This window comes from Paramisgurnus dabryanus, chromosome 10, assembly GCF_030506205.2.
Source record: "Paramisgurnus dabryanus chromosome 10, PD_genome_1.1, whole genome shotgun sequence".
Classification (NCBI taxonomy): domain Eukaryota; kingdom Metazoa; phylum Chordata; class Actinopteri; order Cypriniformes; family Cobitidae; genus Paramisgurnus; species Paramisgurnus dabryanus.
In genome coordinates, this window is record NC_133346.1 from 3,015,503 (window position 1) to 3,029,653 (window position 14,151).

A 14,151-nucleotide genomic window follows, 5' to 3' on the forward strand; every position below is an offset into this window, starting at 1 on the left:
CATTTTGAGCCAACATGGCGGCCGATGCGAGCCAGTTTCCCCTCATCGTTTTATATGAAAACAAGAGAAAAAGTAGGAGGGTGGCAGCGATAACAACGACGTCACATGATACATAAAGCCAAGCTGCCCTATTCCAATATGGTGGTCAGCTTGGCGGAGCTTCGTCTCCCGTTGATCATATCGTTCCTGTGCGGTTTCGGAACCTGCAGCCAGCAAGAACCGCAGGTTTCCGGGCTGCGCTTAGAGGACGCCGGCGAGCGAGTGTACATGCGCCAACGGGTCATCGAAGCTCCGCACGGCTCCAGTTTCAAGCTTAGATTGTTCGGGTCCTACCTGTCTAATGAGACCTGGCCGTGGGTCGCGTTCGCCCCCGAAGGAGGTACGGTTGAACCGTGCGCGCAGGAGGACCTCCGCAGGTCCGCTGCGTTTAACGTGAGCGGAGCGTTCGTGTTAGACACGGACAACAGCGGGCTTGTAGAGGTCCACACAGTGCCCGCAGCATCCCAAACGGAACATCGATTGTGTGTCTTAAAGGGCCAGACGTGGGTGTCATTTGGGTTGGACAAGTTTCGCGTAAAGGACCCCGATGTGCCACCCGATTTCATTCCACTTTGGGGTCTGGTTTTAGTCGTCGGCTTGCTGGTTTTGATCTGCAGCTTGGTGAGATGTTTGAACCTGAGTTTGCTGTGGTTGGACCCGTTGGAGCTGTATGTTCTGCACAGCTGTGGTTCCGAGGATGAGAAGCATGCTGCTAAGCGCCTCAAGCCCATTAGGAGGAGAGGAAATGTTTTGGTGTGCTCCCTCTTGTTCCTCTGTGCATTGGGTCATTCGGTTCTAGGGGTCATGTTGTACCGCCTGTTTGGCTCCATCCTACCTGCTGTGTTCACTAGCGGGTTCCTCATTTTCCTTCTGGCCGAGTTGGTACCCCATATATTATGTTCTCGCTATGGGTTCCAGATGGCCCAGGGTTTGATATGGTTTGCCCAGATCTGTCTTATACTGACGTGTCCCATCTCCTGCCCTCTCGGGCTCCTGCTGGATCTGATCTTGCGGCGTGATGTGAGCACCTGTGGCATCCGTGAAAAAACCATGGAGATGATCAGGACTAGTGTCAATGATCCATACAATGAGTTTGTCAAGGTGGAGTTCAGCAAGGGTGCTCTCAGGACCAAAACTGTGGAGGATATCTTGACCCCCTTGAAAGATTGCTTCATGCTTCCCTCCACGGCAGTGCTGGACTTCAACACAATGTCGGAGATCATGCAGAGCGGATATACCAGGGTCCCCGTGTATGAAGAGGAGAGGTCCAATATTGTGGAGATCCTGTATGTCAAGGATCTGGCGCTGGTGGATCCAGAAGATCGCACTCCAATGATGACCATCACAAAGTTCTACAACCATCCTCTTCATTATGTTTTTAATGACACCAAGCTGGATGCAATGCTGGAGGAATTCAAAAAAGGCAATACTGAGTGTATTTCAATTTTTTATGCTTGTTTGGTGTTTATTTTGTTATATATAATCTCACTCGGATCTTGATTGTTTTGTAGCTCAGGTGGCATTGTGCCACAAACGTCATGGGTCAAGTCCTGCAGAGTTATGGACTATAAGTTGCTGCCATGTGTACTTAGTCTTTGTTTTTCTCTTTAGGAAACTCCCACCTTGCTATCGTTCAGAAGGTAAACAGTGAAGGAGAAGGAGATCCGTTCTATGAGGTTCTGGGTCTGGTGACGCTGGAGGACGTTATCGAGGAAATCATCAAATCGGAGATCTTGGATGAGTCTGATGGTTACAGTAAGTATCCGCGTGACATGTTTTGAGTTTTGCATCAAACTTGAACGGATTAAAAATGTCCATCTTATTTCTCAGTGGACATGAAGGTGAAACGTCCAATGGCCCATCTGGAGATTCAGCTGGAGTCTCGCAGTGTCAACGAGGAGTTCTCCATCTTTAAGGTACCTGAGGGCGAGCCGAAGATACGCACGTCTCCTCAGCTGTTGCTGGCCACTCATCGTTTCCTATCCAGAGGTTTGTTTTAAAAAAGTTTGTCTCAAAAAAAGTGCCGATGGTGTAGTGGACAGTGATAAAAGTGAAAGTGACAAGCATGCAACGCATACTCGAAATGTGACCTCTGCATTTAACCCATTCCAGTGAGTAGTGAACACACACACACTGCAAGTCGTGAACACACACACACACACACACACCTGGAGCAGTGGGCAGCTTTCCCAGCTCCCAGGGAGCAATAAGGGTTAAGGTGTCTTGCTCAAGGGCACCACAGCCGCAACCCACCCGCCGTGAGACTCGAACTGGCAACTCTGGAATTATAAACCCAACTTTTCTAAACACTAGGCTACAACTGCCCATATAGTGCTCCGGCATATGGTGAAGAGGCACTTCCGGCGACCCAAGCTCAAATCCCGACTCGAGGTCCTTTGCCGACCCAATACCCCTCTCTCCACCTTGTACTTTCCTGTTGTCTTTTTAAATACGTCTACCAAAAAATGGCCCCAAAAAATTTACTTTTTGTACAAAAATTTGTACAGGAGACACATTTAACTTTTCTCAGAAGTCGACAAGTGTATAACATTGCACCATTAAAACATATTTTTTTATTAATGACTGCAAGTAAATAACTGCGATCATTTGAAAAAAGTGCTTTGCTATTTTGAAAATTAATGTATATGAATGAATAATAATTAGGGATGCACCGATAGGATTTTTTGGGCCAATATCGATTTAAACAGACAACTTCTGGCCGATACCAATATTAAACACTTGTATACAATACTATACAGTTGGTCTATTAGCTAGTTATTTCTGCATCAAATTATTTTTACTGAACATGGATTGGATCTAATTAACATTTAACTGACCAACATAATAAGAGAGGCACAAATTAAGCTAAAACTAATATAATAAGAACGCATGACAACCTTCAAAGGTGGTTTTTGCTATTCAGCATTTATTTTATTAACAACATTAACTCATTTTTTACATACAACGGATTTCTTTATGCAGTTAATTAATAAACAATCGGTATCGGCCTTTCTCGTGCTATTGCCGATATGCCGATGGTTTCAAATTCATCAAAAATCAGCCGATACATCGGTGCATCACTAATAATAATGATATTTTGCAGGGTTCCCACAGGGTCCTTGAAATCCTTGAAAGTTTGTGAATCTGGGGGGAAAAATTCAAGGTGGAAGTTTTTGAAAATATACATACATAGATACAGGGTCATTGAAAGTGCTTGAATCTATTTTATGCAAGAAGTCTTATGGAAAAAAATTCATATTATTCCCTGTGTATTGTAGGATAATATCATAAAAATTCTAGACTTTTTAAGCACACGTGCTAAATTGTTTGCTTTAAATGCTTATATCTTCTGCGCTGCGTCTCCCTTGCCATATTTCATGCGTCCCTGTAACGCCATCTTTGGCAATATTTCAGATAGTGATATACTTCCTGGCTCCCGCGTCACCCTGTCTTTGTTGTTAAGCCTCCCCATTGGTTGAATTTGATAAACACATTCAGATGCACTTACCCCTGGAGGCGTCCCCAAAGTGTCACCACAGTGACGCAGCGCGAGTTCCCTTGAAAGGGAACTGTAACAATGTATCTTAAAAGGTAACACGATGTAAACTTGCTCTCACTTAAAATGTGTCCCCACATTTAGTCCTTGAATTTCAGGGTATTGGACCTGGAAAGTCCTTGAAAGGTCCTTGAATTTGAAGTTAACTAAGGTGTGGGAACCCTGATTTTGGCATCAGAAATACTACTTTGAATAAAGATTTTAGACATACTGAGGATTAACCATTACACAAACACAAACAAATGATTTTGGTGATCACCATAACTGCATTTACACCAGACGCGAATTACACGTATAAATCACGCTATTTGCGAGTAGTTGGATATATACTTGTAGGCTACAACTGAACATGAATTCGCTTGAAATTTAGACTTGAATATGCTGGCTTTAGCTAGCTTGTAGTCTCAATATAGCTCAATATATAGTAAAAGTAAGTTTTTTTTTTTTTTACAACTTACCAGATTGTCCGACCTCTTCACACACTTTCTTCCAAGCAAGATCCTTTTTAATTTTGTTTCTATAAAAGTACGAAGATGTGTCATACAGCTCCGGGTGTCCACATACAGCGACAATCATTTTGTCCTCCATTGTTGTTTTGTATTTATGCCTCGGTTCGCTACATCATAATTCTGTCAATACTAAGCAAGCTCCTGATTGGCTAATGCGGCACGAATATCCGCCAAAATTCAGATTTTTTTAACGTGCGTCAAACGCCTGAAACTCTCAATTCGCAGCGCGTCATTCACACAAATCATGTCATTTGCGCAGCAGGATGTCTATCCCGTCTTTGCGTTGACTTAAAGGAGTAGTCCACTTTATAGATGGGGCCCATTGACTTGCCATAGTATTTTTTTTCCTACTATAAAAAGTCAATGGACCCCATCTTTAAAGTGGACTACTCCTTAGTGCAAACACAAACCTTACATTGTGTGATGGTCTGATACATTTGTTAAGGACTGTATGTTGTAATGTGCTGATTGTATTTTGTCTTAATTTCAGAGGTGGAACATTTCTGCCCGCTGCGTGTTTCCGAGAGAGTCTTATTTCATCTGCTACGGCACCCGAGCGTCAACCAAGAGGTGAAGTTTGACTCCGGTAACCGCTTCAGTCCGGATCACTACTTGTACACACGGAATCACCCTGTGGATTACTTCATACTACTGCTGCAGGTGTGAGATTGCTGGCATTAATGTGTTTATTACTGTCTGTTTTATGATCTCGAAGCACACTTAAGTTGTTGAATCATAATTATTATTCTGTTAGAAAATGTTTTGATAACTGTTTAAGATGTATGAGAGGCTGTGTGTGCCGGCAGATGCAAAGCGGATGCAATGTAACCTGCCGTCAGCCATGACTTATTCACGATACAGCGCTTGAGTCTCTTGGTTTTATTAAACCGTTACCACACAATACAAATATTAAAGCACACAAAAAATACCTATTAACGTAACGTTCACAAAGTAAAATCACTCAAAACTATCCTTCCGCTGCAAAAATAGTCCCTGACTAGGGATGCGATGGTGAGGACATTTTCCCACTGGTTAATCGACTTATGACAAACCTGGTGTTACGGGTATCACCGGTTGGGGGAGGAAGGTTTAAATAGTTTATGAATGCACGTGCAGCCATGAAGCCTTTTACTTTCACTTTTTAAATAGCGATAATGCATTTATTCAAATGAAGTGAGCCGGTGCATGCTGGTACTGGAAAGCACATTCGCCCTGAGCTTTAGGAGCACGTTTTGAGCATTGGGACACAAAAAATCTAATAAAAAGTGGATGCAGCGGTCATAGCTATGTTTTATTTTAAACCAATCAGAATAAAGGATTGAAACAAACCTTTTTATATAAGCCTTATAAACCTTTTATTATGTATAATTAAACACTGTTTGTATAATAAAGTACATATTTTAAATAGGGCTGACAAAAGATTGCATACAAAATAAATGTTTTGCATAATATATTTGAGGGTGCATTGTGTAAAATGATTATGTGCATAAATGTATTTAAGTAACATGTAGGTATGTATGTATGTATGTTTCTTAAATACATACATGCATGTGTGTATGTGTTTATATTTACAAAATAATTTCACAGTGCAAACACACGCATTATGCAAAAACAAACTTTTATCTTGTATGAGATTAATCATGATTTAATCTCTTGACAGCCCTTATTTTTTTTAAATCTGCGTTTTATAACTTTTTACCTTGAAATATGATTTGGTGAGATGTTTTTGACACTTTTTGATTATTTCAAGATGTTTGAAAAAAATGTTTAAGTGTGTATTTGTGTGCAGGGCCGCGTTGAAGTGGAGATCGGGAAAGAGGGATTGAAGTTTGAGAACGGTGCTTTTACTTACTACGGTGTTTCAGCGCTCACGGCTCCTTCCTCAGGTGTGTTGCCGTCACACTTGATTTTGATCAGAATCACGTGTAACGTTTCCTTATTTCTTTACAGATTCCTGATAGTCAAAGACATTCATGTATAGCATATTTTGGTTTTAAAGCTGTCCAGAGATGGACTGATTCTGTCAATCCTGTTATGTTTTGTTGTTACCGTAGAGCATTGGGTTAGCAGTGCAAAGGTCATGGGTTCGATTCCCAGGGTACGCACATGTTGATACAAATGCACTTTAATTCACTTTAGGTGAAAGCGTCTGGCAAATGCGTAAATGTAATTTTGAACGGACAGAGTATATGGGGCTAGTGTTGCACTTGAAAGTCTTATGAGCTTTTAAGCAGCAGGAAATTCTGATACCTAACACGGGTCAACAGAAACTGGGCTGCTCATTCTTGACTTCAATTTGAAACCAACCTGAAATAAAAAATAACCATGGTTTATTCGTAGTTACCAATAAAAACACATTGTTTGCAATGTATCAGGATGACTAGTGGAAACCTGTTGCTTAAAAATAGCATTTCTGCTCAGGAGTCATAAAACTACAAACCAAACAACTGACAGATACCTTGCTATTTAATTCTGGAAGTAAAAACAGAAACTCAGATTAACATCTAAGGAAGCAATAGGATTTATCGCATGTTATTTTATTGCGTAACAGATTTTATTGCATAATCATCATGAATGGATTACCGATTGCTGCAATTATGTTTTTGTTTCAGTCATGATGTGTTTATATATTGACACTCATGTTGTTTGTTTGACAGTCCATCAATCTCCGGTCTCGACTCAGCGTCAATCTCCCAGAGATCCATTTGAGTTGGGAGATGCCACCAGCCCGTCCAGCTACTGTCCAGACTATACAGTACGAGCCCTGACGGACCTACAGTTTATAAAGGTGAACACAACAACATCTTGCACATATAATGATCATTTATAGTAATTTACAATTCAAGTTTATTAACATGCCCTTATATAGCTCAGTGGTAGAGCATTGCATTAGCAGCACAAAAAGTCATGGGTTTGAACCCAGGGAATATGCATAAATGTGTGCATAAGTGTGCATCATTGCAAAGTAGTTTTACAGAAATTATGCATAAAAAAGTTATTAGAACCCAAAAACGGTATTATAGAAAGCAGTAGCAGTATTATAGAAAGTTTATATTGTATTTAATCATTGCTTGTTTTTATTGATCATTTTATTTTTATTTGATAGTACTAAATACTGCCACATTGACACGGCAACATTATTATTATAAGCAGCTGTGATGTGATAATGTTATTTGTAGGGCTGCAAAACGATTAATCACAACTAATCGTTTGCAGTAAAAGTTCATCATATGTATGTTTACTGTGTATTATAATTATGTATTTTTAAATACACACACGCATGTATATTTTTAAGAAAAAAAATATTTAAATATAAAGTATTTATAATATAATATAAATTATATTAAATAAATATAAAAATGTATATACACATGTAAATACACTAGTCAACATTTGAAGTGGATCAAAATCCTTCCTAAAAGTTGTCTTAAAACCAATACCCAATACTCGTTCTTGTCTTAGGACAACTTTGATAAACATTTTTTATCCACTTCGTATGTTGACTAGTATATTTCTTAAATATATACTTTTACCTGTGTGTATAGGGCTACAAAGCGATTAATCATGACTAATCGTTTACAGAATAAAAGTTTTTGTTTAATTCATATATGTGTGTGTGCTGTTTATAATAATTATATATTTATAAATACACACACCATGTATAATTTTAAGGAAAAAATCTATTTAAATATTAAGTATTTATAATTATATATAATATAAATTATATTAAATAAATATAAAAATGAATATACACATGTAAAAATTTCTTAAATGTATACTTTTACCAATGTGTATAGGGCTGCAAAACGATTAATCACAACTAATCGTTTACAAAAATAAAAGTTTTTGTTTATCATATGTGTGTTTACTGTGTATTATAATTGTGTTTATAAATACACACACGCATGTATAATTTTAAGGGAAAAAAACTATTTAAATATTAAGAATTTATAATTATATATAATATAAATTATATTAAATAAATGTAAAAAAATAAATGGGAAATATACAATATAAAAGTGATTTTTGGCATAATATATGAGTTTGTGCTGTGTGTAATTATTATGTATGTTTAACCACACACACATACATATATTTTTTTTAGAATTTTTTTATTTATATACAATATAGAGTATATAAAAATATAAATAAATATATACACATGTAGATGTTTCGGAAATACATACATGAATGTGTGTGTATTTATATATACATAATAATTAGACACACAGCACACACTCATATATTATGCCAAAAACTTTTATTTTGTATGCGATTAATCTTTGCCCAGCACTAATAAAATGTATATACACATGTAAATATTTCTTAAATATAAACTTGTATCTTTGTGTATTACATAATTATAATACACTGTACACACACACATATGATGTAAACAAAAACTTTTATTCTGTAAATGATTAGTCGTGATTAATCATTTTGCAGCCCTAGTTGTTTGTGTTTATATATGGTTTTGTTGTAAGGGATTTATGCTGTCAGCAAAAAGTTTCAATGTTTTAATAAAATATTACGAAGATCTTTGTTTCTTCCATGTTAACTTTAAAGTTTTAGTTCACCCAAAAGCGAAAAGTCTGTCTTCATTTACTCCACCCTCAAAATCAAGCAGGAAGCTGGAGCACCATTGACTTCCATAGTAGGAAAGAAAACACAATGGAAGTCAATTGTGCCCCAAAACTGTTTGTTTATAATATAGGTTTATAACAACATGAGGGTGAATAAACAATTTGGTGAAAGACTGAATTTTTGTTTTGTTTTGGGTGAACTGTCCCTTTAAGCTTTCTATGAGAACAGTAAAGTTACTCAATGTCCTGAAACTGATCTTCTGTCCGTCCGCAGGTGACCCGATTACAGTACCTCAATGCCCTGATGGCCTCACGGGTGGCACAAAGTCCCGATCCCCCTGAAATTAAGATTATGCCCAACAGTCAAACAAAACTCTTAAACGAGAGAAACGCGACTCAAGGTAGAGACGACAGCACGACCACATCAGTAAACATGCATGCAAGCTGATTTTCGTATGACTCTTTGTGCTTTGGGTTTTTCCATACGTTTCCATGTTTCGTCATGGCATTGGCTAGCTACGGAATGTTGTGAAAGCGTGCAGGAACAGGTCGACTGGGAATGTCGGTGAAACTATGTGTGACATGTTAAACAAGAGGAGGCAATGTGTCTTCACTCTCGAACTAAGTCTCTCTTTCTCTTTTCTCTCCTTCCCTTCATATTCCCCCCTCTTTTATCTCCATTAGATTTTCAGCTTCACTTTTCGTTCTTTGACCCAATTGACAACTACTGTTAGTGTACATTGCATGAGGTAAATGCACATTCAGTTTTAAGCATGATACGTTTGAAACGGTTAAACACTGTTCAGACAGCAGAGCGCCACCAGCTGGTGGTTTTTTTAAATCATGGCATGCTGTTTGACACTTGATATCAGTTGCATTTCATTGCATGACTGACTTGAGCATCGTATTAACATTTTGGAAAGTAACTTGTTCTGTGTTATTGCTGTCTGTCGGACCCAGACAGGATTTAAATGACCAGGTAAGTACTACACTGTTATTCCCTCATCCAAATAAAATGGTAACTAATTACAAAATGCTTTTTGTCCCATATAACCTACTATAACTAATATGCACATGTTTGCATGAGATGCACTCGTACTCATTTCATGTGCCAGGTTAAGGAAGTCCTAAGAAACTTTTTTCCTCAGTACTCAGTGATGTATTGATGGGTTTTATAGGACTGTCAAAAGATTAATTGCGATTAATTGCATCCAAAATAAAAGTTTATGTGTACATAACATATGAAACATAATGTGTGTGTGTGTACGGTGTATAATTATTATTTATATATAAAAACACACCCAATCATGTATATATTTAAGGAAAATTTGTTATTTATATATGAAATATTTATATTTACTTATAATTTATACAAATGTATATACAGTATTTAAATGCAAATATTTCTTATATAAATATAAATACACACAGATTCAGGTATATATTTAAGAAAAATGTGTTATATTTATATATAAAATATTTATATATAATATAAATTATATAAATGTATATACAGTATTTAAATGCAAATATTTCTTAAATATATACCTGAATGTGTGTGTATTTTTTTATACATAATATTTGCACACAGTACACACGCATATGTTATGTAAACACAAACTTTTATTTTGAATGCGATTAATCGCGATTAATCTTTTGACAGCCCTAGTTTTATGTTAAATTCAAGATATAAAATATTATTGGCAAATTATGTCAATCGTGTCTGTAGTGTTGTAGTCGAATCTGGACTTGGACTTGACTACTGCACTTCATCTCAACCATATAATTTATTAATAATAACTCTAATAATATGACTACAAATAGTCAATTATCACTGTTTCATCAGTAATTCCTATCAATGCATTTAATCAATAAAACCGTGTATTTATCAGTCATATATTTGGCTAAATGCAATAAATCGTGTCCACCCTGGGGGACTACATATAATTTTTGATTACATTTTTATGTCTGCCTGTTCATGTCTGTGACACATGTCTGATTCATTGGAGCAAATTGAATAGGAAATTCACTGACGTATTAGACTAAATATTCGGCCATTTAATGATATGCTATGTCAAAATATGCTATTGTAGATTTCTTACCAATTCCTTTTGATTTTTTTAGGCTCTACAGGTGCAAGCAAGCACAGTCATGAAGCTAAACCAGAAGAGGATGTTTAACGGTCAGAGAGGAGCTTTCTGACCTTCTACCTAACCCTAGTCCAGGACTTTTAAGGATTTTATAATGACAAACTAATTTGTTCTTGTCGTCTTAAATGAATCTTTCATTCGTGGAGCACGACGTTTGAGAAAAAAAGAAAAGACTTGGCGTAGAAATGGCGTATAAGACTTGTAATGCTGGTTCTGCTGGGATCGGTTTTTGCTGTACTTACTTCATCATTCTCTTGATGTCACTTCCTGTGAGCGGTTTAATTTTCCTTATGTATGCGTGTGCATATGTGCTTCTAAAAACTTTTGAAAGGCGGCGTGCCAAGGTTCTACTATTACTGCAATATTACGACAGCAGTATTATTGCTACAGTGTCTCCGTATGGTCTAGCCTGAATGTGCCAAAATGTGTTCAGAGCAAGAGATAGAGAACAAGAACAGACAGAAAATACTTTATACTGGAACATATCAACCTGAAATTAAGCATAGTCATTGTTTTTCACACTCACTACATTTTTTGTTAAACACAAAAGCAGAATTATCTTTTTAAAGCGATGGTTCACCAAACAATTTACATTTTGTCATCATTTACTCACTATCAAGTTGTTGCAACACTGTACACAAATGACGATGTTTAAAAAATAGTGTTAATAACCAAACAGATCTGGGGCACCATTGACTTCCATAGGATTAGTTTGTCCTACTATAGGTGTTACAGACCTGCATACATTTCTTTGTTCTGCTGAACACAAATTAAGATATTTAAAACTAATAATAATAACCAAACGGATCTGGGGCACCATTGACTTCTACAGTAGGACAAAATAGTCTTATGATTGTTACAAACCTGTATACATTTCTTTGTTCTGTTGAACACAAATTAAGATATAAAAAAATTAATAACAACTATAGTAGAACAAAATAATCCTATGGAAGTCAATGGGGCCACAGATCTGTTAAGTTAACTTTTTTTATATCTTAATTTGTATTCAACAGAACAAAGAAAAGTATACAGGTTTGTAACAACCATAAGACTATTTTGTCCTACTGTAGAAGTCAATGGTGCCCCAGATCCGTTTGGTTATTATTATTATTTTTTTAATATCTTAATTTGTGTTCTTTGTTCTTCTGAACACAAGATATTTAAAAAAAAATTAACCAAACGGATCTGGGGCACCATTGACTTCCATTGGATTATTTTTTTAACTACTATAGGTGTTACATACCTGTATACATTTTCTTTGTTCTGCTGAACACAAATTAAGATATTTAAAAAATAATAATAATAACCAAACGGATCTGGGGCACCATTAACTTCTACAGTAGGACAAAATAGTCTTATGGCTGTTACAAACCTGTATACTTTTCTTTGTTCTGTTGAACACAGATTAAGATATTTAAAAATATAAATAATAACCAAATGGATCTGGGGCACCATTAACTTCTACAGTAGGACAAAATAATCCTATGGTTGTTACAAACCTGTAAACTTTTCTTTGTTGTGTTGAACACAAATTAAGATGTTTAAAAATATGTTAACCAAACAGATCTGGGGCACCATTGACTTCCATAGGATTATCTTGTCCTACTATAGTTGTTACAAACCTTGCATACATTACTTTGTTCTGCTGAACACAAATTAAGATTTTTAAAAACACTTAATAACAGATCTGGGGCACTATTGACTTCCATATGATTATTTTATACTACTATAGAAGTCAATGGTGCCCCAGATCTGTTTGGTTACAAACATTCTTTAAAATATCTTAATTTGTGTTTAGCAGAACATAGAAACGTATACAGGTTTGTAACAACTTGAGGGTGAATAAATGAATTTACATTTTTGGTGAACTATCCCTTTAAGCCCCAACTTAAATGTGCCAATGTGAATTTAAACACACAAAACTGGATTTCGATGTGGAAAGCTGGATTTTTTCACATAACAAACCTGGTTGCACGTGCGTGAGTGTTAGATGCTGGGAAAAACTAGTCATTCTCTGGCGTGGTGTTTCTTGCACTTTCAGAAAGGTCTTATTTTTATAAAATTCATGCCTTAATGTGTCCTCCTCACACATTTCACATCGTTTCTTTTTCCCCTGGTTGGATGCTCGCTTATCATTTGGCAAGTTCAGAATGTTAGAGCTCCAAAAGTGTCATTTTGAAAGTGACATTAAAAGGTCATCATGAGGATTTCTGTGTAATTTTAACCGCCCAGTATTGTGAGACAGAAGAGGGTATCCACGCTTGCACACATGATGCTTCACACATGATGTGCACTACCATTAAATATTGAAATTCTTTACGTCATGCTATACGTCCAGATCGACCCGTCTCTATGCTTCAGTATCCACTGCATGGCTGCATTCGAGATTAGCAGCATCGCAAACATTTTAGGTGCTTGGATATCTTGCATGACTGTGGTGATGCAGTCTAAATCTGTAGTCTATACTGTATAAGCAACAAAGATAGCAAATATTTCTCATGTCATCTTTATTACATTATTCCATTACTGTATCCTGAGTAATAGCGAAATTCCCGTGATTTGAGGTCGTATTATATTTTTAGACATAACATAGTAGATGAGTAAATGAACTACAAGATACTACACAGCACACTGTTACAACTTCTCTATCCGTTCATTTACTCATGCTAGATAAGGTGCCAGGATGATTAAGTATAAACATTCTTATTTGAGTTTATATCTCACATTCCAACCTACTTTTGGTTTCAAATTGGTGCAAATATGCGAGATTTATAAAAAATATTTGTAACTTTTATTCTGTTTTCTTGTTTCTTAACTTAGAGAGCTATTTTAACTTTCTTTTATGAAGTTACAAGTTTGCTAATTTTTTTCTTTTGGGTATAATCATAACCCATCAGCTAATGTTGACATTAATTTTGAATGACTTTATAGAACAGTGTGTGTGATCCCGAGTAAATATTTTTCAGCTGTTTAAAACTTGTTTGTTTTGTTTTGTCGATTTATGTTCACAAAGTAATGAATGTATATTATTAAATCCGCTTGTTCTGCTCTATTTATCGAGAAATGTTGGGATTTGTTTGCCTAAATTAATATGAAACTAAATCTTATGTACGAGCTGGAAGCAGTCGTGTGTAAATATCAGTTTTTCAGACACAAACGTATGCTAGCAGGTTTTTCAAGACTTATTTCTGACTCGCCGTTTTTGGTAGTTGAGGTTGAAATCTGCTCTGTATTGTACACGAGCCATTTAATGATCTTGATATGATATGTTTGATATAGAAATAAACACAACACAGTGCTAATTGTTTCTTTTA

General features: G+C 36.4%; 1 protein-coding gene across 5 annotated transcripts; it reads left to right on the plus strand.

Annotated features, from left to right (window-relative positions):
• Positions 1-48: 48 nt before the first annotated feature.
• LOC135745010 (metal transporter CNNM3) lies at positions 49-14,151 on the plus strand. Of its 5 annotated transcripts, XM_065263398.2 has the most exons (10): positions 49-1,462; positions 1,651-1,794; positions 1,870-2,028; positions 4,595-4,764; positions 5,894-5,990; positions 6,762-6,892; positions 8,962-9,088; positions 9,372-9,436; positions 9,648-9,666; positions 10,812-14,151. In XM_065263398.2, the coding sequence occupies exons 1-8, from the start codon at positions 106-108 to the stop codon at positions 9,419-9,421; spliced, it is 2,235 nt and encodes a 744-aa protein (XP_065119470.1). In that variant the 5' UTR covers positions 49-105; the 3' UTR covers positions 9,422-9,436; positions 9,648-9,666; positions 10,812-14,151. The 5 variants fall into 5 exon arrangements, with proteins under 5 accessions (XP_065119470.1, XP_065119477.1, XP_065119490.1 ...); XM_065263405.2 differs by lacking the exon at positions 9,648-9,666; XM_065263418.2 differs by lacking the exon at positions 9,372-9,436.

Bases quoted from the DNA above. Each gene is read 5' to 3' on its own strand.
- LOC135745010 (XM_065263388.2), top strand. From the start codon at position 106: ATGATACATAAAGCCAAGCTGCCCTATTCCAATATGGTGGTCAGCTTG. The intron at 4,765-5,893 runs GTGTGAGATTGC...ATTTGTGTGCAG, and splicing joins ACTTCATACTACTGCTGCAG to GGCCGCGTTGAAGTGGAGAT. The intron at 9,089-10,811 runs GTAGAGACGACA...TGATTTTTTTAG, and splicing joins CGAGAGAAACGCGACTCAAG to GCTCTACAGGTGCAAGCAAG.